The 25,843-nt window shown below is 31.5% G+C and overlaps 3 protein-coding genes across 11 annotated transcripts; 1 reads left to right on the top strand and 2 right to left on the bottom strand.

Annotated features, from left to right (window-relative positions):
• The first annotated feature begins 608 nt into the window (after positions 1-608).
• Positions 609-8,952, top strand: LOC108452917 (uncharacterized). 3 transcript variants are annotated; one of them, XM_017750716.2, is made up of 9 exons: positions 609-906; positions 2,591-2,659; positions 4,108-4,197; positions 4,778-4,820; positions 6,083-6,189; positions 7,047-7,142; positions 7,904-8,094; positions 8,198-8,267; positions 8,580-8,952. In XM_017750716.2, the coding sequence occupies exons 1-9, from the start codon at positions 721-723 to the stop codon at positions 8,688-8,690; spliced, it is 963 nt and encodes a 320-aa protein (XP_017606205.1). In that variant the 5' UTR covers positions 609-720; the 3' UTR covers positions 8,691-8,952. The 3 variants fall into 3 exon arrangements, with proteins under 3 accessions (XP_017606205.1, XP_017606203.1, XP_017606204.1); XM_017750714.2 differs by having other exon boundaries at positions 2,588-2,659; XM_017750715.2 differs by lacking the exon at positions 2,591-2,659 and adding an exon at positions 2,479-2,550.
• A 912-nt stretch (positions 8,953-9,864) lies between these two features.
• LOC108452916 (FT-interacting protein 3) lies at positions 9,865-13,173 on the bottom strand. Of its 7 annotated transcripts, none has more exons than XM_053023768.1 (3): positions 13,155-13,173; positions 12,534-12,558; positions 9,865-12,458 (listed from the first exon to the last, which is right to left on the bottom strand). In XM_053023768.1, exon 3 carries the CDS (start codon positions 12,403-12,405, stop codon positions 10,090-10,092), a length of 2,316 nt encoding a protein of 771 aa, XP_052879728.1. In that variant the 5' UTR covers positions 12,406-12,458; positions 12,534-12,558; positions 13,155-13,173; the 3' UTR covers positions 9,865-10,089. The 7 variants fall into 7 exon arrangements, with proteins under 7 accessions (XP_052879728.1, XP_017606201.1, XP_017606199.1 ...); XM_017750712.2 differs by lacking the exon at positions 13,155-13,173 and adding an exon at positions 12,919-13,145; XM_017750710.2 differs by lacking the exon at positions 13,155-13,173 and adding an exon at positions 12,963-13,145 and having other exon boundaries at positions 9,865-12,461.
• A 5,051-nt stretch (positions 13,174-18,224) lies between these two features.
• On the bottom strand, positions 18,225-23,650 carry LOC108450267 (DNA topoisomerase 6 subunit B). The gene is made up of 19 exons (XM_017747811.2): positions 23,325-23,650; positions 23,155-23,207; positions 22,810-22,907; positions 22,608-22,713; positions 22,194-22,331; positions 22,001-22,052; positions 21,811-21,875; positions 21,395-21,501; positions 21,016-21,118; positions 20,792-20,877; positions 20,506-20,702; positions 19,963-20,078; positions 19,793-19,878; positions 19,611-19,683; positions 19,256-19,347; positions 19,022-19,160; positions 18,843-18,937; positions 18,580-18,754; positions 18,225-18,495 (listed from the first exon to the last, which is right to left on the bottom strand). Exons 1-19 carry the CDS (start codon positions 23,404-23,406, stop codon positions 18,349-18,351), a joined length of 2,010 nt encoding a protein of 669 aa, XP_017603300.1. The 5' UTR covers positions 23,407-23,650; the 3' UTR covers positions 18,225-18,348.
• Between the last annotated feature and the right edge of the window lie 2,193 nt (positions 23,651-25,843).

Below are 25,843 nucleotides of genomic sequence, written 5' to 3'. Positions count from 1 at the left end.
TTTCCAATTTTATAATCAAACAAAAAATTATTTTATATTCATTTTATTAATTTCAACTATTTAAATAAAATAATTTTAATATATTTAAAATTTCGATTATATTTGAAAAATTGAAAAATAAATATTGAATATAAATTACAAAACCTGTTATATTAATTATGGAATATAATTGAATTTTTGATAAATATAGATTTTAAATTATAAAAAATTATATTCTATATTTTATTCTCAAATTTTAAAACATTTTACATCTTTCTTAACAATATAATTTGAAATAAATAAAGTAAAATAAAATAAAAATATTTTTATTAAATGATAAATAGTTCTCGTGTACTTTACATTTTCAATATTTTTATAAAAATATTTTAATTTATTAAACATATGTAAAAAATCAAAAATTAAAAATATTTTAATTAATTTAAAATTTTCAACCTTTTGTTCTAAAAATATAATTTTTTTATGAAAATACTATTTTAAAATTTCAATTCATGGACGGTTACTTCTTACCATATAGGTAAAGATTCGGCTGTGCACTGGGGGCAAATTTAATTTCACATATCCACGCGCATGTAAGGCACGTGGCACTAAATCCTCTTTTTTTAATTTTTTTTCCGAAACTCATTTTAAACGAAATTCATTCTCTTTATTTTTCTCTGCTATTGAAACGGGAGAATTCTACAGAAAGTGAAAAAGAAAGCGTTTTTTTTTTCTCTGTAATTTATGCAAACGGGAAATCTGCCACAATCTCTCTCGATGAATTCGCCTTTTGGAGGACCGAGCGCGTCGAATCCAACTGCTGCCGGAGCTCCGGCGAATAAGGATCGGAAAATGGCAACGGCAGAGCATTTAGTTCTCGATCTCAGCAACCCTGATCTCCGAGAAAACGCACTTCTGGAACTATCGAAGGTAATTTAATCAACCAAGTTTTCTATTTTTTTTTAAGTATTTAAGTTGATAAATTGATGCTCATTGTTCGTATTATCTTTTGTATGGCTTTCATGAAGTAGGGTTTTGACTTAAAGAAAGTAGGTAAATTGGTGGATATTTGATTTTGATTTTGATTTTTTTATACTTTTAGTTTATGAGGAATCCGTAGGAACTATATGTGAAAGTGTTTTTTTCTCCTTATATTTATGTGGATAGGTATAGATAGTGCAGGATGAAATCCAGGAAATAATTCCTGTAAACGTGTTGTCTTTTCTTTCTTTTTTTTTGTTAATTTATGGGTTTAGAGATGGTTATTTTCCTGAAAAAGAATAGAATTCATGAAAACGTGTAATGGCATATGGATAATGAGCGTTTATATGATTTTGGAAAATTAGTCATTGTAATTCTTTGGAAATTAATACTTGTGTGATAATGAGAGAGTTTTGTGTTCTGGAGAAGGACAATTAGATTATGATATTCACCTGGGGGAAAAGACTACCTGAAAGCGGTTATTATTAGAAGTTTGGACTGAATTAAGAATATGTTAATTATAATCGATCTAGAGCCTTGAAATTTAAGAATCTTCTCGGTGATCAACACTATATCTCGCATCTGAGAGCGGTTATAGTTAGAAGTTTTGAGTGAATTAAGAGTATGTTAATTACGATCGATCTAGAGCCTTGAAATTTTAGAATCTTCTCGCCAATCTACACGATATCTTGCATGGTATCAAATATTAGAAGAGGGTCGAATTAAGAATGCGTTACGTATGTTCCTTCTAGAGCCTTGGAAATTTTAGAATCTTCTCACTAATCTACTCGTTATCTCGAATGGTATCAAGTTTTTTGACTCTTGTTTTAAATAAAATCTTTGACATGATTATTTATTCATATGAGTTATTTATAGCCTTTCAGTCTTGGTCTCTAGTGTCCTTTTTATGGTTGCATTGCATGTCATTTCTTATGTTGAAGCTCCTTAAAGGTATAATGGCCCTAAAGGAGATCATATGTATTTTTCATTTGGTTCTTTTTTAGAATACCCCCCTCATGTCAATTTTTCTTATGGTTAAAATGGGGTTGGAAACTGAAAACTGCACTGGCTCTTCTCTTTTCCCCTTTACATGTGATGCAATATCAATTTTCTCATTCAATGGCTTTGGTTTCATTTTAAAGCATTTAGCATTTCATTAAGCACATTTGCGTGCATTATCTTCATAATGATTTTGAATATTGAGGTTGAAATACTTGTCCTTTCCTGTGAGTAGCAAATTAGTCAACTAGTCAACTATTCACTACAGTAAGTGATGTGGTGATATGGAAATATGGGTGGTTGATTGAAGTGGATTCATCATCTTTGAAAATAAAATATAAGGGTTCATTGTTATTTATAAAGGTCAAAAAGTAAGGTAAATAGCTCAGAATAATTCTTTCTTTGTGCACAGCTCTGCAACTTAATCTCTAATGTTCTTTCTCTATATGTGGTTATGTAATTTAGCTGTTCAGCATTTGTCTGTTACTACTATAAACTAGCGTCTACCTTTTTATTTTTTAGAACAAGGAATTATTTCAAGATTTGGCTCCTTTCGTGTGGAATTCTTTTGGTACTATAGCTGCACTCATTCAGGTATGCCTAATAAACTTGTTTTTGTTTTTATTTTTAGAAGAGAGAATTATTTCAAGATTTGGCTCCATTGTTGTGGAATTCTTTTGGTACTATTGCTGCACTTTTACAGGTATGCTATTTATAGCTGGTACTTGGTAGTTCAAATTTACTCCCCTCTCTTCTCCCTATCCCATTTCCTTTCTTTCCATTTTTGTAATTTTCTTATTCACTGTCAAATGCCTGGAGGCTTGGTAGAGAACTTGGTAAGTTCATTTGATAACCTTTCTCCGATTGAGTTCTTGATGCTTTAATTGCGGTACACATCTATTAGCAAGTTGATATTTTTCATGTTTTGGGTTGTGTAAGCTAGCACTGTAAGGTTGGACATGAACATTAATGAAAATGAAGATGGGCAGCTAGATATTATTTGAAGTTCATGTTAAATATATATATACATTTCAAATCTAGAATACGAAAGATGTTATGTCAGTGTTGTTTGCTAGGTAACTTTCATGTGCGTCTTGGTTAAACATGCATTTCATTTTACCACATCTATTGATATTGTTTGGGAGGCCTTTGCTTGTTTTAAGAGATTTTACTTTCTTCATTCTCTTAAGCATAAAACTAAGAACTCCATTTTCAGTTGTTTGTAGCATGTGAAATTTTTATTGAGTGCAATTTCATTCTGATGCCCGTATTACTTTGCATATTATTTCATTTTAACTTAATTTGAAAAAATATTTTCTCCTTTTAGGACCTAAACAAAAAGGAGGAGGATAGGAACAGGTAGAAAAAGTGGTTTTATTAATTGGAGATATAGTAGAAAGGATTATTACATTTTGGCTAGTGAGAAACTTCCTTAGCCAGATTTGGCAGTTTGGGGTGCCATACCTGTGTTGACATGATCCGACGTGGGATTCGGATCAGATCTGGTGAAAAGTGGACATGGCGGTGGGTGAGAACTGATAAGAGAGAAAAAAAGAAAAAGAAAAAAATAACTTTGATTTGCAAAGATGAGAGAGAAGAGATAGACATGGTAGAATGATGACGATGATAGAAGAGGAAAAAAACCGTTTCAAATAAATGAAAAAAAAAGGGTATAATAAATGCTATACCCTATATTTTAAGTTTACACACATAGTTTGTCTTTTTAGGAGAGAGAATAATATATATCAAGAAATGCCATGCACAGTTTACGGGGAAAGGTGGGAGTCTGATTTATTGGACACCTGTGTCCGACACCCGTGTCCCGAGTCCAGGTAACATAGGTGAGAAATGATTTATCGGAAAAAAATAATTTCAATTTTTTGCTTAAAGTCAATGGTATATCTGATTCAAATTGATCTTTTTAGTTTGTTTTACACTTTTATCTTGCACTTGCAAAAGTTTTTAATCATTGAATGTTTTGTCAAAAAGAGTGGATTCTTATCATTTTGAGTCTAATGACCACTTCAGACATGCTAGATGCTTCTTACATATTCTTTAATTAATTGAGCTGCCGATTGGAGATCAAAATATTGTCATGGTTAGGGATTTGTTCTGTCTCAGTTCCCTGATGCTAAGTCATTTAACTTGCAGGAGATAGTTTCAATTTATCCTGTTCTCTCACCTCCAAATCTGACTCCAGCTCAATCAAATCGAGTTTGTAATGCTCTTGCTCTGCTTCAGGTGATATCTTTTTGCCCTTTTCCTCTGCTTCTCAGATTGAATTTCACTTGTCTAATGTTAACTCATTAATCATAAACCTAACGTTGTCTTGAGTTTGTTTTCATTTTTTTCTCTTGTTGAAGGGGGAAAAGATAAGTTTTTGTTTATTGTTGTATTGGTCAATTAGAAGGCATTGCTAGTCAGCAAATAAAAAACCAAATCAAAGGTTGAACCGATAGGGCTGCCAGTTCCTAGTTCAATTGGTTAAACTGGCCTTTTCAATAAAGGAGGTTTAAAGATTAAATAAATGATTTTAATATTGAACAAGCATTAAACATAGGAGATTCCAGAAAAGCATTTGGTTGGGTGTTCAATATAGAACTAAAAGGTAAAGATACAAACGCCCGCCACATAATAAAAAGACTAATGGAAAGCCTAAAACCCGGTTCAATCCTGTTTTCTAACTGGTTCACTTGAAACCCTGTTTATTTATACTTATTGGACCAATAAGCCTTCGGTTCTTGATTAACCAATCCAACCGGCTAGTCCAATTTTTTGTTTATTTCTGCTAATGTGTGATGATTTGTCATCTTTCTTACAGTGTGTAGCTTCTCATCCAGACACAAGGATGTTATTCCTGAATGGTATGTTCTTATATGATGCTTAAAACATGTCCTGAATATTTACTGATTTTACTTTGCATTGCTTTTTTTTTTTCTATGCTTGAAGTTGCATTGAATATCAGACCATTTTGTGATCAATTATGGATAATACTTTAAATAGGCTAGTGATACTGTCAAAACGGAATTGCCTCTAAGTACCAAGGCACTCTGTTGAGATTTCTTGTTGCTAAAAATCATAGAAGTTGAATATGCCTTGGGTAGGGAGAGAGAATACTGTTTGAGATTGCGGGATATTTTTTCCATCATAACATTTCTTTTCTTCAGAAAAATTATCCTATACACCAGCAATAGAGTTTTTAAACTTCACTGGGTTTAAATGGACATATTTATGAAATGTAATAAATCATTTTCCATATGGAGAATCTGTAACCACGCATATGGATGTTGTAATTTCACCTACAGCTTATAGAATACAATACTACTTTTAATGTAATTTTTCTTTCCAAATAATATTGCGTTAAGTTAAATGCATCCCTATAGTTGTTATTTTCTAAAATTTTATTCAATAAATGCACTCGTGAGAAGACTACTGGAAAGTTTATATGGTAGCTCTGATTGGTAAATATGAATAGACTGATATTTACTTAATCTTATAACAATTGCCTTCATTTCTACTTTTTGAGTGTTCCTGAGTAATTGTATATAATCAAAAGTCAAAGACTAAATATTGCCAAAATTTTAACTTCTCTTAATAACTTTTAGAATTGTGATACAAAAGTGACTTATAGTCTTTTATGTAGGGGTAAAATCGTGAACTTAAATTTAATGGATTTTCTTAGTCTTTGAGCTTTTTAGAAGAGAAAATATTGACAGTGGAAGTAAATTGATTTCTTGTTCCTTTTTCTGAGGTTGTAATGGCAGAAAGCTTGAATCAGTGTTGGAAATTTGTGTATTTGTCTTTTCTATGTAACTTTGAACTAAAGGTCCTTTCCTGTGCACGACTCCATGCGCCTTGGCTATGTGCATAGTTTTTTGTAGAGGGTTACATGGTCTTGGGTGTTTCCACATTATCATTCGGTTGCTTGGTCATTTTGCTTGCTTGAGCCCTTTCTCTTACCTTCTTGAATAATATCTCTGGAAAATTTGCAATGCTAATGCAGTAATGATGTTTCTTTCTTGCTTCCTGTATTTATTTAACAAATGACAGATAGTCTTTTGATCAACTGTGTATAGTTGTACGTATTCTATTTGACGTCTCTCACTAATTATTTTTCCATTTGTAGCTCATATACCCTTGTATCTGTATCCTTTCCTTAATACGACCAGTAAGTCAAGGCCGTTTGAGTATTTGAGGCTTACTAGCTTAGGTGTCATTGGTGCCTTGGTGAAGGTAATTCATTCTTTTTCATTTAAGTTGATTGAGTTGGCAGCAATGTGATTTTCATGAATTATGATGCCATTATATATTTGACTACAACATGCTAAGCTGAAGGAAATGCATAATCCAAGAGGTTTAAAAAGCAAAGCAGTATTCTATGACTATGATCATGGGGAAATTTGAAGTGGCCTTGTGTAAAATATATGATAAAACATAGAGAAGGACAAAGATATAGTTAATGCACTGCTATAAATAGAAAGAGAGACTTTGCAATGCATGATCTACTACAGTTGATTATAAACTTTAATGGCAGACTTTGGAAATGCATGGCCAAAAGGACTAGCAGTAATTTGTGTAAAGAACAAGCTTCCATGGCTCTCCTAAAATTCTCTTTGCAATTTGTTCCCTAATATGTTTCACTTGAACTCTGTAATCATAATCAGCTGGCCGGTAGGATCTATCCATTGCATGATTTTTAGGATCTAATTTAATGAACTAGGGAGTTCGTCCCTTGCTATGTGCTGTTTTACATCTCTTTAGGGTAGAGGGTTGTGTTGTACCTTCTTTATTTTCTTGTTAGTTACTAGTTAGTAGTTTTGTTCCACTCGGAAAATGTAAAAATTGATGTATGTTTTTTTTCGCCCTCTCTTTTTTTTAGTCCCTTAAATCTGAGACCATGCAATAGATGCTCTGTATGTTGGGTTTTGTTCAATATAAAATGTTTGCTTCTTGCAACACATAGTGTGGAGAAAAGATACTATAGCAGCCAATTTCGAACCTAACTAGCAATGATCTCTCTGTTGTTATTCATTGTTGTCTGCGTAATGATTCTAACAATACTTATAAAATGAGCTTTCTTTCTTTTGCAGGTTGATGATACTGAAGTTATCAGCTTCCTCCTGTCCACTGAGATAATCCCATTATGTCTGCGCACAATGGAGATGGGCAGTGAACTGTCGAAAACAGTTGAGTTTATTGATTTTATAACTTTGCTTTACCGGTTGTCCTAAATTATCTTCTTTTTCTGTTTCCCTACATATTCCATCTGAAATATGTTTTTTAATCTAGTAGCAAAATTAGGAAGAATCGCGTGATTACCAACATGTGTGTTTGGAGGTGCCCATGGCTGCCCAGGCCTGCAAATACATGCATATTTTAAATTTTTTGGCAGACTTGAACACTCACTTCCATAACAATGCCAAGAATATCATCAGCTAATGTCTATTGATTCGTGAACTTGGTATTGTATTTGTATTTAGGTTTAGGCTTTTTAGCTTTGTAGAACCGGTTGGTCTGGAATTTGGGTGGCCATTTGGATCAGCTTGGCTTTTGCTATTGGATGCAGAATGTTGTCGAGTATGACTAGTATAAAAGGGCATGTTCTCATTCTGTTGAGTCGAGTCATGTGCCAACCAATAAATGCGGTGATGTGATCACTGATTTGCTGAACGTCCATTCTTATCCCCGCCCATTTTGTATAGAGATTATTGTAGCATCATGTTTTACTTGAGCTATAGTATTATTTTATGGCACAAGGCTGCATAGGAGGCATCCACTTTTGGAGAACAATGAAATATCTGAACTTAGTGTGAACATGATAGCTGTTGTACCTCAACTGTTAAGTTAATTCTATCATATTAATTTGTTATAAGCTGTATCCAGAATTCATCGCATTATGTATAATATCGTTTTTTTTTTTATGTGACAAATGATTGTTTGATGGCAGGTTGCTACTTTTATAGTTCAGAAGATTCTACTAGATGATGTTGGCTTGGACTATATTTGCACCACTGCAGAGCGGTTTTTTGCAGTTGGTCGAGTTCTGGGTAATATGGTTGCAGCACTTGCTGAGCAGCCCTCTTCGCGACTACTGAAACATATTATTCGATGTTATCTTCGTTTGTCAGATAACCCAAGGTTTGTGATTGATCATCATGAGCTCACTTGTCATTTTTTGGCTCTGAGCTCGCGTTCTTTTGCATAAAATTTGACATTATTCGGCTTTTCCATCATAATACAGGGCTTGTGATGCATTAAGAAGTTGCCTTCCGGATATGCTACGAGATGTCACCTTTAGCAGTTGTCTTCGTGTAAGTACTGCATGTTACTTCGTATTTAGTGTATTCCATATGCAAATTCATTTATCATCATATTTAGCCCGTAATCAACCAGAACGGAGACCAGAATCATATCCACTGACTGGTTGATTTAGATAAAAAGGCTTGATTGAGTCTGAATGAGTTGTTCTCATCAGTGACTTCTGGTTGCTGGCCATTATTACGATGAACTGATGTCTGTACATGATTTCTGTACCTGGAAAAGAAATTTATCCAATCTCGACAGAGAAATCCACGTTATATCAGTCACTTTCTTTTTCTCATCCACTTTTTTCATGCTTCTAGGAGGATCAAACCACTAGGAGATGGCTGCAGCAGTTGCTTCACAATGTTGGAGTGAATCGAGTGCCAACTCTTCAGGCCGGTGCAGGATTCGATCACATGCTGGTTAACTGAAAATCGTTTGATTTTCTTTCTTTCATTCAAAACTGGTTTCATCTGGCATGACCATGGAGAAATTCTTCATGGTTTTCATCTAAACTATTATTAGCTTTTGGTATTTTAATTTAATTAGTAGTTGTAATTAGTGATTTGCTGTATGCCCTTAGTAGTACAGGATAGCCTTAAGCCTAAGGACTAAGTTGAAGGATCTCAGTGTTGTTTTATACATTTATTTAGCTAGTTTTTAAATGCATAATTAAATATTATTTGGTTAAAATTTTTTGTTAGTCCTTCTACTCTTCTTAAATTTGGAATTTAGTCCCTGTACTTATATTTTTAAGAATTTAGCCTCTCCTTTTCAGTTTTATTAACAAAAAAAAAGTTTTAACAATGTTAATAATTGGACTTAAATTTCAAAATTTAAAAATAAAGGGACACAATTTTAAATTTGTGAAGAATACAGGACTTACGGAACACTTTAACCTTATTATTTTAATTTTTCTTCAGGTCCTAATCAAGGAATGATTAGGTGAAGGGATTCTAATTAATAGAGTTGAATTCTTTGAGATTCTTATTTATAAGCCATATTAACCCAAATCCAATTTGAAATATGGATATCATATTGTGTCAAAGCTTGACTTGTATTATCACCATCTTATTTGGGAGTAGTCACCTTTACTATGTCCCTAATGGTAGTCATTGTCAATACTGTACTGATATTGATTTTAAGATTAAATGAATTTTTACTCGGTAATTCTATCGAAAGTTATTTATATGCATTTGCTGGTGCAAATTTTTTATTTAAAAAAGGCTCAATTTTTAGTTTTGAAGATATGTGTTTACGAAGGTAAAAGCATCATTGAAGTCATTATATGTAAAGTTAGATTGTATTTTATTTTCTTTATTTACAAAATGAACAAATTAATTTTTGTTAAAGATTATATATGTTTTTACTGTTAAAAATTAATCCTCAAATGAAGATTGACATGATATTTTTACCTATATTTGAACGACCATAAGCCAAATTTATTAAACTCAATTTATATGTCTAGATAGAAAAATTGATTAAATTGTTCGGATTTTGATTAAATTGAGAAGTGAGCCCAATCAACGCACTTTATTTAAAAGTTATCAAACTCCTCATTACTCGGTTTAGGGTTCACATGTGAAATAAAAAAGAGAGATGGAATTATGGTAAAAACTGAAAATAGAAAATTGACAACATAGTGCTAACAGATTGTCTGAAGAAAAGAAAAACATAAAAATAAAGGGCTACAGTTAGCATGAAATTTACTAAACAAGTCGAGAATTACACACATTACATAATTTATAACAAAAACCATGATTTTCCCACCAACTCCAGAGCTCCGATTGCCGCGAACATCGGAAAACATATAATGGCTGCTTCGGGTGCTCATAACATGCTGTCTGATCTTGCAGGCAACCTCCTAAAGAAGTTAAGAGGTGTCGATGGAAGCTTGTGACGGAACCTCGGGTGTCGTAAAACGTAAATTCCTGCAAGAAGAGCAACGACTTGGAATGGTGTAACGTAAAGAACCAAGGCAGCGATCAAACAGAACGTCACGAATAATGTGGTTGCTCTTGGGTCTCTCCAGCTTAGCAAGGACTGAAATCGTTCCCCTTGAGTTGCGAGGTCACCGATCACAGTTTGAACTCTCCCAGCTATACTTCTTAAACGATCGTACCTCATCCGAACGATATCGGAAGGTCGAGAAGTCGGAAAATTATCGAACTCTTCGTCTAGTTCATCAGGATGAGCTGCATCAGCATGTGAAAGCCGAGTATCCATATGAGGAGGGTGTCGTGGTCTCCACCGATAATTCCATATTCCAATTAAGAAAAGGTAAAGAAAGATCGTTGGAAGTATCAGCTCGGGATAAAGGACTAAGATGATAAAAAGGATATGGATTAAAATCGTCGTAAGAGGGTTTCTCCAGTTACAGATTTGATCGAACCATTTTCCGACAGCAATTAATCCACTTAAAACACCCATGATTCGGAAAAAATTCGCTTTGCTTCTCCTCATACTCCACATATGCGAATCGACATCGAGCATGTACTCGACAACTTCTTTCCTCAATGGTGGCTCGGCTCGACTGAGTCTCGTCGAAACAATCTGCATAGCTTGATGCCTTAAAACATCGAGTTGAATCACCGATAATGGATGAATGTAATGCATCTTTGGTAATAACGGATGCGAGTACATATGCAACATGTTAATCAAACTCGAACAAGTGAATCTCAACGCCAATTGGATTTCGCCCGTTTTTTTCACGCCTGATGGATGCAGCACAAGTAAAGGATACGAGTGTGTATACACCCTATCGGCTTCAAGCGTAGAAAGCCGAATTCGTACCTTCCCGATTTTCGCGTCTCTAGCCCCTCCGGCTCCGCCATGTACATGTCCGTTATCGAAAACACCCACTGTGATAACAGTACAAGTATCGAAAACCTCCCAAGTGTATTGCTCGTTCCACCTTGGCATAAAGTTATCGACAATCGTCCTCGTCCGGATCCATTTCTGCCCATACTTAGCTACACAATAAGCATCCGTAGTTCCTCGTCCATCTTTTGTTTTCATCGGCATAAGTCCATGAGCACTTAGAATACCAAGTTCCAAAATCCCGATACTCGGTCTCCATAACTGTTTAGCTGTCGGCCTAAGATCACTACTATAATGAGTTGATTCATCCAAAACATGATATCCACCTTCTAAACAAATCCTCAAATGAATCCTACTAGCGAATTTAATCTCTTTTTTCTCTCCATCGACAATCACATGTTTCTCGAGATTAAGCCATCGACTATTCACCGGTCTATGGTCCAACCTTCGCTGCACCATATGTAAAGGAATCACACATTTCCCCAACGTTTCGTCTTTGTTCCCCCCGACCCTATCTTCAACACTTAGCACCAACGGCTCTTCAAACGGCTCGGCAACCACAAACATCAAGTCCTCATTCCACATCGGATTAATAGTTTTACTTTGAGATATCCGAGTCTTCAAAGCTTGATTTCCGAGCATTGCTTTCACGAAAACCTCGGGGAACCGGCTTTTGTCATTAGGTACCAAATCTTGAGCTTCGATCACATTCACTCTCACATACCAAAGCTTAGGCGAAAGATAAACTTTCGACCGGATACTCGCAACAGCATCTGGACCAACTGATGCAGCATCCGAGTGCCAAGCCTCAGGAAATGCTTCGTCGGCTTGTGTCCCCATCCAAACAGCAAGCATTAACTCTCCTTTAGCTTTATCCCCCTTCCGGTCCTCCAACCGATACCATTGCGGTGCCAACGGACTATCTGGTGGAATTCTTTTCGGAATCTCATTAAGATCGAACAATGCCCTTCCGATTAAATCATCAGCCACCACATCTTTATCTTTCACATATACTTCTAAAACCGAAGCTTGAATCCGTTCTTTCGAGAACGCAAACACTTGATTCCATTCGGGATTGTTCTTCTTTTCGAAATGCTTAGTAACTCCTTTATAGTTCCCTAGCTTAACTTCGACATAAGGATCACAGCCACCAGTTACATCTTTCCCCGGTAAATCTTTCGCCTTTACCACACGAACGTAAAGGTATTGCATTTGCTCCACCAGATCATACGTGCTCGATAGCTTATCGCCCGTCACCGCTCCGGCACCGATCTTCGGTGAAGTCTCCTTCAAAGCGAAATCTATAGACTGTGGTGGCTTCTGCATCTTGATAATCAAAAACAGTACTAAACAACACGCAAGACAGATTCAGCAATTTCCTGCTACAAATAATACAACTATATTAGCTAAAAATAATAATTTTTTTTTAAAAAATGGGTTTTAAAGATTATTACTTGTGAGAAAGCTTTGAACTTGAACCTGCAAAAATCAAAGAGCAATCAACAATGGTCTAAGTTTCAATGAGCTGTCATTAATTATTATTAGTAAAAAGAGCATTTAATGTCATTTTTTTTTAAAAAAAAGGCAAAAACTTGAAGATTCCTTAAACAAAAAGTAAGTTTTTTTTTTCTCAGCTACCAAAAAAACAACATTAAAAACAGCAAAAAAAAAAAAAAAGAGACAATGATTCAATAAATGTAAGAAAAAACAGATCTAAAACAAGAAAATAGCTAACCTAAACAAAGAAAATTGAAAAAAAAAAAGGTATAATATTTAAGCATGCATTATTGATATTATTACACTCAAAAGCTTAGACCAACCCCACAAATAAAATCTTACCATTTATTTTTCTGTAAGAAAAATGAGGAAAATAAAAATTGTACCTTTGTAGGAATGTAAGAAAAAGAATGAAACTTTGATGAAGAATGGAAAAGAAAATATAAATATTTTTGAAGTAAAAGGGAGTTTGAAGATTAGGAATGGGGACATGTGAGTTGTGACACTGAAAGATCTGTTTTTTAAAAACAACTAAAGAAGAAAGACTGAATCTACTACTGGGTACCAACCAAACCGACCTTTTTTTTTTTTTTGAACTTTTCAATGTTTATTTATTTATTTATACTTTTATTTTAACATGAATGATAGTTGTATAATTTGTTTTTTTTGTTGTTGTTGAAATTTAAAATTTAAATTAAAAGTAAAATCAATATCAAATTTTGTTGTCATAACTTTTAAGTTGATTAAATTTAATTCATCTATTTTTTTTACATTTATTGAATCATTGTCTCAAATTTAAAACTTTAAACCTCGAACTTTAAATTCAGATTAGGTTTGGGATTCATATTTCTCAAAAATATTTTTTGACAGTAATATTAAACACTCAAATTTTTAACCAAAATTTTCAAAAGTATTTCTCAAAAATACTTTCCCACAACACTTTTCAAAAGAATTGCTAAACTAGTCCTAAGTAATTTTTTTATGATATTAATACATATTTTGGTATTTTTTACCCTAAACCTCAAACTCTAAATCCAAAACCTCAAACTTAAACCCGAACTTTAAACCCAAATCGATTCGAGGTAAAAAATTTATCAAAATTATGTATTAATGATATAAAAAATTTAATAAAATGTTATTAAATAATTAAAATGTACTATAGATAATGCAGTGAGGGTTTATAAAATGATTTTTCTTAATTCATTTATTATTTAAATTTTAAAATTTTCAATTCTTATTTAATTAAAATTAATTGTTTAAATTATGTTATTAGCCCTAAACTTGTGTAAATTTATAAATTAAGTGTTTCTTATATTGTTTTTTTATTTTTTGGTATAATTACCGTTAAAATTAATTTTGTATGGATCAAGTGATATTAAGGAAAAATCATTCTAATAAAGATAACTCTAAAAATCGAATTTGGTTCAAATGTCAAGAAAAAAATATTTCACTTCTTCCAACCCATTATTAGTTATTTCTTGATTTATATATTATTAATATTTTTACTTTTTAAAATTTTATTTTAACACAAATCAATAATCATTAAAAATTCTGAACTGAATTTTTTGTAAATAACGTGCAAAAATAATAAATTAAAATATAATTTAAAAATAGCATAATGTAATGAATTTATCTATTATTTGATTCGGGTTAAAATTGCAAAATTCAAGAAAATTAGATATTAAAAACAACTTAAATTTAAAAACATGAATTAAACTTAATAATTTATATTAAGTATAAAAATTAAAAAAGCGAAAATGACACGTGGGAATGGTGGGGTTGGTTAGGAGCACATGCGTGGGGAAGAGGTGTTTTGTTTGTTTGTTGGAATGTGGGGTTGTCCCTCTGACTCCATGTTTGGTGTTTGCCTAATTTCATTTTCTCTTGGGTGACGATAAAACCCCTTTTTTCTTAATAAATAAAAAAATTTATTGATTTTCTCGCGATATCAACGAGTTACAATGCATGGTCATCTCCGATATTAATCTAAATATACGTTACACATTTTCTTTTACAAGCAATCGGTTATATAGTTATCGAATAAATTTGTCGGAATATTTGGAAAGTGAGAAAGTTTAAATAAAAATATAAGTTTAATTAATAGGTTTGAATAAAAAATTAAAATTTAATTTTTAAATGGGTTGAGTTTCGAGTAAGATCTGAGCTCGACTTGGCCCAAATTTGAAAAAAAGGAAAGAAACTATTGCTTTTTTATTACTTTTTCATTGTTTTCGTATCGTGTCAATGTTATATTACTACTATTTTATTATTATTGTTTAGATATTGTATAATTTTTATTTTATTATTAATTTTGTTATTATTTTAGAGATATTTGCTCGTTAAATTACAGTTATTTTTAATTTTTTATTTGTTCGAAAACATTTATTTGAACTTTTTAGTGTATTTTATGTACTATATTTTTAAAATTTTATTTTATATAAAAATAGTATAATTTTTTTTAATATGGGCAGCCCAGTGCTCGTGTTTTAGTATTTTTATTCGCCGAGCTTGGGGAAAATTTTAGGTTCATTTTTCGGGTTATGTCCGAGCCTAGAAAATAAGTCTAAAATTTTTACTTGGCTTGGTCCATAGACAACTCTATTATTGGAGAAGGGGATTGGTTTGTAAATAGAAAAAAATTGAGGGGGACTTTTATTTTTTATTCAAAAAATAAGTAAATTAATCTTTATATGTTAGATCGAAGAGAAATTTAATCATTTTTACTAAAATTTTTATCTATTTCTACTGTTAAAAGTTGATGTGATTATGTACGCCGTGGTGGAAAAATATGGGTACGTATATTTCGGACAAACCCACATGATAAGACCTCTGAAACACGTATGGGTTCGGGAAAGGATCTCCAGTATTGGGTAGTCATCGTTAAACCAAGCAGAATACTTTATGAAATGAGCGGAGTAGCGAAAATATTGGAATAATTAAACAATTACACATGATGTGTTACATTATACTTTATGCTAATGTATAAAGAGTAATTGTTTATCGATAGAAATTAATAGAATTTTTAACAAAAAACTCGTTTACTTTTTAATCTAATATATAAAAATTAATTTACTTATCTTTTAAATAAAAAATAAAATGGTCTCCATAATACTTTTATTATTTATAAACATAAGCCAAATTTTTTAGTTATTAGTTACTTTTCTTTACTAAAATCAAAACAAATATTTAAAATATATAATAAATTTACTTGTTATTTTATTAATGAGATACATCAATTCAAGAAAAATATTATACAATTGTAAAATAAATGTGAAAAAATTTATCTCAATTTTTAAAGTTTTGGAACAAAATTCAATGTACGATTAAAGATTAAAATACATATGGTAATTTTTTCCTCTTCTCGTTTTTATTTTCTCCATTCAAACTCATCTCGAATTTCTTTCTCCAACAACAACAATTGTTTTGCGGAGTTTCACTAAAAAATATTTAACCATTTACTAATGTTTTTAACATTTTATTAATGTTTCCAAAGATTTCCTATTGAGAATTCATCTTTTCGGTAGTGGAACCAGGGGCTGACAGGAGCCCGGTTTTCTTAAAATAAAAATTTTATATTTATAAAATTTTAAATTAATAATGATAAAATTATATTTTGATATCATAAAAATAATAAAAATATAATTTAATTTTTTAAAAATTATAAAATATATTTAATTCTAGCGGCTCAGAAAATTTTCTGACTGCACCACTTATCTCCTCCATATCAGATTTTTTTTTCCTCAAAGGTGTTGCAACACCAACTAAAAGTGGAGAAAAAAAAATTATCTCAAACTTTTGAACCCAAAATCCGCACTACTGAAAGAGGAAAACCCAAGAATGAAGAAAATCGAAATCTGGATTTTAACATTAACTCAAAATTTATGTACCAAAAAGAAATTGTTTGACATTGGTTTTCATTTTGATATTTACAGTATTAGTTTCAGTAAAGCCTTTCAACAATAATTGATAGAAGAGATGATGATGATGATGATGATGATGAAGAAGAAGAAGAAAGCAAAAGAAATTTCAGATCTTCAACAAGATACAAGTCAAGTAAAGAACAGAGACGCTAATCTAATCAATAGTCGACTGAAAAACTTGATTATTCCGGTAATGTCGTCTTTTAAGAAAGAGGGTGTCTCAACCACAACTCCGGTGAGATTTGGGTCAAGGTTTGATGTATCAAGAAAAGTTCAGTGTGCAGGCATGGTGTTGTAGATTTGCTGCTACTTTCAAGAAAATAACTGCTTTAATTAATGCTAGCACCACATTCATGATTTTTGAGTCAAAAGTGGAGATTCTCAATCAACATGAATGCAGTCTACTGCTCTCTTAGTCAGCAATGCTTGGTGGGTTTGTAATTATTTTAATTTTTATCCGGTTACAGTTGATGAGGTAAGAAAGGTCTGTACAATCATTTCTCACGTTAAAAGATTTTTGAACACTCACTTATTTCAGTATTGCTCGCCAAATAATTATATAAAATAATATATTTAAATAATTTTTAAAAAATAATATATTTAAATGAATTGGTTTTTTTTATCCACATATTAACTTAGTATTGTGAGGACGTTTCTTTACTCCACAAATATTGTTGAAAAAGTAATATGTTTTTCATTTGTTTATATTTTTATTTTTATTATATTTTATAAGACACATGCTATTTTCTTCACCTTCATGTGCCATATAAAAATGCCACATAGGATGAATTTTCTTAATTTAATAAGATTATTATCCTTTATAGTAAAATAATAAAAATTTAAAAATACTTCACATTATCTTAAACCAGTTTGTAGAATTTTTAAATTAGTGATGGATAAAATAATTATGTTAATTTAATATCTAATTTAGTTTGGAATTTTTAAAATTTTAAATAATTCACTCAAAAAGCTATACAAATTCATAACAAACCCTAAATATTATAATTGATCATATTTAAAAAATTATTAATTAATAAAATTTAAATTTACTTATTTTCTAAATAAATCATATTTTTAAAAACCCCATCGTAGCGGGGAGTAAATACTATTATATTTATTATTTTTAATAAAAATAATAATATACATGCATATTCAAGAAAGTTTTTTACGATTTTAAACTTTAAATTAAAATTTATAGATTTTTAATTTAAAAAAATGATATACCACTCCATTTCCTAAACGAGGAATAAAAATTAGATAGTAAAAGAGAGAACAAAAATTAAATTATTAATTTCCTATTTTCAGCTTTCTTTCACTAAATACTTTTTAATTAATTTCAAGTTAAACTTACATAGCAAAAATATCTAAAACCATGAAGTGTTAGATGCAATAGTAAAACACATTACACTTTCAAAAACAAAACACGAGTTTAAACACATTGTTGGAAAAACCAACCACATCCCAAAAAGATTGGTCTATTAGTCTTCATGGACCGTAAAATAAATATGGTCATAAATACTTAAAAAGATAACAATAGAAAATATCACTTTTTTGTGACATCAAGGCTGATAATGTAAATTCACACTCAACACAAGTATCTAGTTTATTTGTAGGGATACCCGAAAAGATTAGTCTTCATGGATAGTAAAATAAATATGGTCATAAATACTTAAAAAAATAATAATAGAAAATATCACTTTTTTATGATATCAAGGCTAATAATGTAAATTCACACTCAACACAAGTATCTAATTTTATTTGTAGGGATACAAATACAGTAAAAATGGAGTAAAAATATGAGGTATCTAGGTTGCAAATTAGAAATGGTGTTATTAAGTGTATAGCGAACTCACTATAGAAAGAGTCTAAAGACAAATATGGGACTATGGAAATCAAAAAAGTTACCTTTATCATCTAGAGACTCTAAATATATATCTTCTCTCGGCTCTTCTCGTACTCCGGTTTGCGTTGCGTATTCTAATGCCATCTCGTAATCCACCTGCAAATGTCGAGACAGTAAAATATCGACTATTTTACAGAATGAACATATGGAGATATTGCAAGCAAACAACATAGAACTCACCTTTTCAACATGTTGAGTGAGCTTTTCATATAGTGTTTCTTTGGTAATCAAATGATCGGATACTTTTCGAAGAATATCTGCATCTCCTTCCTCGTAACGCTTCTTTTTCGATGCATGTGACTTTGCCATTTCTTTCAAAACATCGTAAACGGCATTTGTGGCATCGGGGATATACCTGTGCCAGTAGATTGTTACATTTTTTATCGGTTTAAGCTAAATGAAGAAGAAATGCCATTCGGATAGGGCAAGGGACTTGAATTTACTTGCTCAAATTTCGTTTTCTCTCTTGCTGTTCTCGCGCCTGCATTTTCTTTACTATTTTCGACTTCAGTTGGATGCAGCATTGCTGAATTGCAGACTGAAAAATATAAGGTTGTTAGTTTATTAGTTATATTCGTAACAGAAATTTTGATGCAGAAATTAGAAAAGAAGGCTTCCTCACTTTGACAGCACTAGCTATTTCGCTGATATCATCCCCGATGTACTCCTTTCCAGTCCCTTTAAATGGAATTTTCGTGCTTACAATACTCACAAAGACACCGATTTTATCTTGTGTTTGGTTGATCTTGTAATTATTCCAACTGATGATGAAAGTCGAGTTAGAAGCCTTGATTGCAATAACAGTTTTGACAATACTGTCATACAAAGTAAAAGAATCGTATGTGGTGTATCTTACCTGATTCTCTTTAGCGCAGTCCTCGTGACAACATCACCACCTTGCTCAAAAAGAAGCGGTATTCGATTTGCAAATCGGAAAATATTCAAACCCTGGGATTTATGGAGTACTCGTTAGTTTAATTTTCTTGTACAATAACTATAGAGCACTAACAAAATTTTACTTGTACAAAACCCTGCCACTCCCATTGACATTGTTTTTGAGAGAGGATAAAAATAACAGATTGCCGGAACAATGGGAAACGAAAATATACTTTGCTTTATTCATTCACTCGGGATTTTTTTGTCTTTTATCTTGCTAATTCAAAATGATATAGAAGTAAATAAACTTAAGTTTCAGGAATGCCTGCATTTACCTGTTTAACATCTTTTCCACCCACACTAACACCAGCTTCCACAATGAATGGGTGTCCCTCAAACACTTGAGCACTGTGTAAAATTGTAAAAAGAATCAATCATTTAGCCCAAAAATACGTATCCAACATTCTTAGCAAGGTTTATAAACAATCCCGGTAGAAACCAGCCCACCAGGGCAAACCTGCCAGAATAAGTTGCAACCATGTCAGGATGTAGCTCCTTTATAATTCCTAACCGAAGATTGTATTCACCAGCAGGGCTTAGACACTGAAAGGAGCATCAAAGTTAACAAGGCAGTTGCATTATAGCTTAGAAGACAGGAAATTGAAATATCAAAAAAATGCAGCTTACATCACCACTGGGGTCATCGAATTTAGCTTGACGAAATAACTGGTGAATTCGAACAATTTGCTGATCGGTGAGAGATTTAACAGCTGTTTTTGGACTAAATTCTGGACCCATTTCTCCTACAAAGTGAGCACAGCAACCACAATACAGATAAGGTCAAGATTCTAAAGACTAACCGATATCAACTAAGCCAGGAACATATATACTACTGCCACTTCAGAAAAATTCCAACCCTCAGTGAATTGACATAAATCATAAATGTCTCTCCACTCCACTAAAACTTTTTACATTTCAGATATATATGAAACTCAAAGTGATAGAACCCCTGCATTATTTTACATTTCTTTCATACAATGCTTTCGAGGATCGTCTTTACACCTCTGTAAATATAAAAAATGGGTAAAAATGCAATTAACCTGAACAAGATAAGAAATAACACTGAATTCTTGCTCGAATGTGAAAAAGGGTAAAAGAAAAAACTCCCAGAGGAATGAAAAGAGAATAACAAAAACCAACTCCAAATTTAGATATCCAGAAACTTCTTACCAATTAATCGCTCAGCAAGGGGTTTTCCAATATTTACAAATTCATGCTGAAGAAACTGCATTAGGTTTTGCTTTGAAGTTTCAGCTATAAGACGTTTGATTAGTAGTATGTCAACAGAAGAAGGATGGTGCTTTGTCTCAACTGGGACTGGAGGCATTACATCTGTCCTCCGTGCAAACTTTATAGTGACATTTTTACTGCATGAGGAAAGTAAAACACAAAAAAGTTCAAACACAGTTGAGCAAAATTGTGTGTGAAGACCGATTGAGATAGAGAGAGAGCATACTCAGGGGCGTCCGATACAAACTTAAATAGAAATTGAGCATATGGGGTGATAACAGCCATCTGTCTCATATAATGCAATATCTTGGACTGCAAATACAAACAAAATGATCTTTTAGCTAATGAAACAAAGGAGCACCTGCAGCTACTTTCAATCATCAAGGAATTCTAAAATGTATAAACATCTATAAAACTCAAATAAAATAATAAGGAGCGTCAGCTGCATACGCGGTACGTTGTCCAATTTCCCTCAATGACCACTTGAATTTCTGCTCCATGCCATTTATCCTTGTTGTCACGTTTTTCATGCAAGTGAATGTGAGGAATGTTCCTGAAATTAAAAACACCATTATGGTATAACTATGCACCAAACTCAGGAATATAACTCTTTATCATCAAATCATCATTGTGGGCTTTTCAAATATACCATAACCCTCAGAATAGATACAAAGAAGAGAATTCAGAGTCCAGACACCTTCATGAACAAAAATATCCCAGAGTGAAAAATGCAGAGATAAATCAAATGAATATTTGTGGTTTATATTGACCAAAGAAATTGTTGTGGTTTATGAGAAAACTAAAAATACACCTTGCATTCAGATCATACCTATGAATGTCTATATCCAACCTACAGAATGAGAGATAATTTTGACCCCTCATTGATGATGAGATCTCAATCGGCAGGCCTGTACTCATTTTGGACCAAATTAATGCCTGCATGAATACAACTTCAGTAAATTCAATATGTTCCAAACCACGATATTCAGAAATAGGAGCCAAATTACATAATTATTCTCTTTAACAGTTTTGTTCGATCATAAGCAGGGAAACTAAAATTGAATTGCTTTGAGGTATGATGTCCTATGGGCACTCCACTGCCTGTTCCAGACATTGAATGGTTCCATGGAGGAGAATATTTTCACAAAGATGCAAGATAAATCACAACTGAACATGCAACCTATAGTATACCCAGCATAAAAAAATTAAGCAATCAAAGCAAGGCACACATGTCAGACGTATTACCATTTTTGCACCAAGACCAAACTTCCCTCGCGTCTGTTTCAATCCATACTTTGTGCCAGACAGAACTGCATAAACGAGCATTCAGGCAAGGTTAAAATGGAAGTGGAATAAATCGTCTACAATAAGAAAAACGTCAACCTGCAGTTGTATCAAAACCAATCAAGAACTTAATGCCATAAGTAATTTGAACCTCGTCCAAACATGTTTGGGATGTCATCATGTGGCATGCCTCTTCCATTGTCCTGCATTTCAAAAACTCCAGTCAAGAGATTTAGACCAAAGGAAAAGTTTTAAAAAGTCATTTACAAGTAGAACAATTTTATCAAAGTTAAAACACAAAATTCCAATACAGTAAGGAAGGTTGAGATGGGTAGTAATTATACCCTGCATGTCACCCTGTAAAAAGAAGCTTCGCCTCGACCCTTGGAACTCTTGGAAACCGCATGTTCTTTGACTTTCTTCCCAAGAGCAGCATTCTTTGCTTGTATTTCTTGAGCTCGAGCTTCTTTAGCTAACCTTTTCTGAAAGAGTGAAAACAAATTGAAGCAGGAGACTGAGAGATGACAGACAAACAGCTAAGAGAAGACTTCTTGAATGCCTTACAACAAATTGATTGCATAACAAGGAGTTGGAGAAAACACCATGCTATAATTTTCAAATGGAAAAAGATTGCAAATCTAACCACTTTAACATATCAAGTGAACTTAACACATATAGAACTCCAAAACATAAGTAACTACATAGTTCAATCAGGAAACTGAAAACAAAAGAGAATGCACGTTAGAAGGCGCAGATACCTCACGGGCCTTAGCTGTCTCATAATCATCATATAATTCTTCGTCAACACGTTCTCTATCAACAAGCCCAATCATGGAATTGAATTTACTTTTGACAATCTCTTCTCTGCAACAGCAACGCGGATTTAAGGAGAAAATAAATAAATATATACATCCACTAATTGCAAAAATGATAGCTAAAAGCAATTTCTCTAAAGCTTACATTGTTATTTCTATCACTGGAAGCTCAGATATTGCTTCTGCTGAATCTAACGCATTTTCAACTAGTTCTCTAACAGTTGTGTATAGACATTTCCCAGGCTGAAATCCAAGCAGAAGTAAATCATACAATATATAAAATCTTAAAAACAAATAACTTTAAAAAATAAATAAATAAATAAACTTCCGTGATCTGTACTTAAATTTATAGTATAATAATTGCACAGCTACTAAAATGAGTCCTTAAATTTTTTTTTTCAAAATTTTCAAACGCAATTTTCTCCTAATTTCAATTTCATGTAAAAACAAAACAAATTTTAAAGAAACAAGGAAGAAAAACGTAATTTACATTATCAAAACCAGCAATGTTCTTGTTCTCTGCGAAGAACTCAGCAGGAGACTCTGCATAAACCAAACAAAATTAAAAAGTTAAGAAAGCAAATTAATCTCAGTATAATCCACCAATCCAAAAACGTAAATACATATATACAAGCACAAATTGTATAAATAGGTACGCACTTTGCTTAAGAATGCTTTCTTTTGCTTTTTTTGGAGTTTTTGATTTGCCTTTCTTCGTCTCTGTTGGACTTTCACTTTCCATTTCAAATTCTCCGAGAAACCAAAAAAAAAAATTAAAATTAACAAAAAAATCAAGATAAAATGTTAAGAAATGAAATACAATAGCAGATTCAGGGCAAAAATGGAGATATTTGAGAAATGTTGGAGCAAAAAGAAAGAGGGGAAATTAAATTAGGGTTAGTAAAGAAAGCTTTTCATAGCGTGCGGTCATTTGTATGATAAATTATTGTGCGCGCCATTTTGTGCTTTTGGTTTTTCAAGTTAAATAAATTAGACGATTCCTAATTTCCCGCCAAACTTTTTTTTATTTTGTTTCGATTCGATTTTTGCTTAGGGATGGTTTTTCGGCCTGAATCTGATTCGGGATTCGGGCTCAGTTTTTATATGCCTTACCTTAATTTATTTTGAATCTAAATTTATGTTGTCTCTCTAAATAACTTCATCTTTAGTATTCGAGTTTGGATTTTCTTTAGATTTCAAATCCTATTTGACTTGCCTCAAAATATTAAATAACTTTTAGAGTTAATTGCACCAATTGATCCTCAAACTTTAAAACATTCTAATTACATCCTTAAACCATTAATATTAATATCAATCAGGTCCTTTTATTATTAAAACTGTTAAATGAAATGTCAAATCTTATATGACATAATTTAAATAAAATTTTAAAAATATATTCCCAAATAACTTTTAAAAGTTAAAACTAAAAAAAATAATAAAAAAGAGTAAATGATAAAGCTTCATGAAAGTTTTGAAAATTTTAATACCAAAATTTTAAAGAAATATAATTTATAAATATTGAGAGTTAAAGTTATTATTATCTCAATTTTAAAAATTGTCACAGTTAATGAACCAATAGCTATTATTAAATTAAATTATAAATTTCATTATATTTTAATATAATTATATGTTAAATAATGTATTTTCAACTGTGTGAAGCCGAACAAATTTTAGTTGGAGCCAGATAAAATTTTAATTTTTATAGTTTATATCTTTATAATTTGTAAAGGATTAAATCAATTTTTATAATTTTAGGGAGGGCCAAAGTGTAATTTTACTTTACTAATTTAAAATTTTTAAAAATTTTAAAGACCAAAAGAACAAATTTACATTTTAGGGAGGGCCAGGGCCCATGCCAGCCCTCCTGGCTTTGCCTCTGTTTTCAACTAATATATTTAATTTTTTTAAATTACAAGTTCAGCTACATTACAATTACAAAGAATATATTCTAATAATCATCATATAGTCAAACTTAGATTAAAATAAAATTATACAAGACTCGATATGATGAGATGTAAATTAAAATAAATATAAATATAAAAAGACTATACATAATTAATAAGAACGAGACTCGAACCTAAACCTTTAAAATTCTTAAGATCTTAATTTTACTATTAAACTAAGACATTAACTTTGAGTTTGGATAATTACAAAATTTTATCTCGTAAATTAAAAATCAATTCAATAATAATCAAATCAAATTTAATAAAATTGGTGAAAGTTGTCAATTTTCTTGTGGGTAATTGGGAGTATGGTTTTAACTTAATTGTGAAACTATTTATATCTAAATATATCAATTCAGTCTCTATTATTATAGGGATCTTACAATTTAGTCCTTTACTATTAAATGAAATAATTTAATGAGAATTTTGTAACTTTTTAAGTTGAGTGATCAAAACTTAAATACACTAATAATTTAGTGACTTCGGTGTAGTTTACAAATTTCTTAAAATAAGAAAAAAATCAAAACTCATTGCAACTACAAACAATAACCAAAATAAGATTGTACATAAACTAAAATAAATATGGACAAAAACTCAACATAATTTATATAAAGTAAGACTTAAATTAGGAATCTTAAAATTCTTGAGACATTATCCGAGTTCAATAATTACAAAATTTTACCTCGTAAATTGAAAATCGAGTCAAATCAAATATATTTAAGTAATAACCAAACCAAGTATAATAGAATAGAGGTTAAAATTTTCATAAATCCCTATACTCTTCATAAATTTGAAAAATAATCATACTTATATTTAAAATTTCAAAATTTAGATCCAAATTATTAACACCATTAATTTTTTATTAAATTAGTTGGTGTGACATTTGAAATTAAAAAAATCACTTAGTAGTAATGTAACTAAAAAATGACGTTGTAATGAACTTGAATTTAACAAAATAATTTTATCGGTTTTAACAATTGGACCTAAATTCTAAAATTTTAAAAATAGATAAATTAAATCTCTAAATCTAAAAATATTAAATTCTAAATTTATAAAATTACAAAAATTTGTGAGATATTTTAAGTTAAAACCGAACACATCAATTTTGGCTTCTTTCATTTTTTTATTTTTTTTCATTTTTGCAAAAATATTACCTTCTCTTGTCTCTAATCCTTTTTAAAGAAATGGGAAAGAAAGTGAAAGTTGCCAATTTTCTTGTGGGTCACATAGGAGTTT

Source organism: Gossypium arboreum, chromosome 13 (assembly GCF_025698485.1).
Source record: "Gossypium arboreum isolate Shixiya-1 chromosome 13, ASM2569848v2, whole genome shotgun sequence".
NCBI lineage: Eukaryota > Viridiplantae > Streptophyta > Magnoliopsida > Malvales > Malvaceae > Gossypium > Gossypium arboreum.
This window is presented reverse-complemented; position numbering and strand designations above follow the sequence as displayed.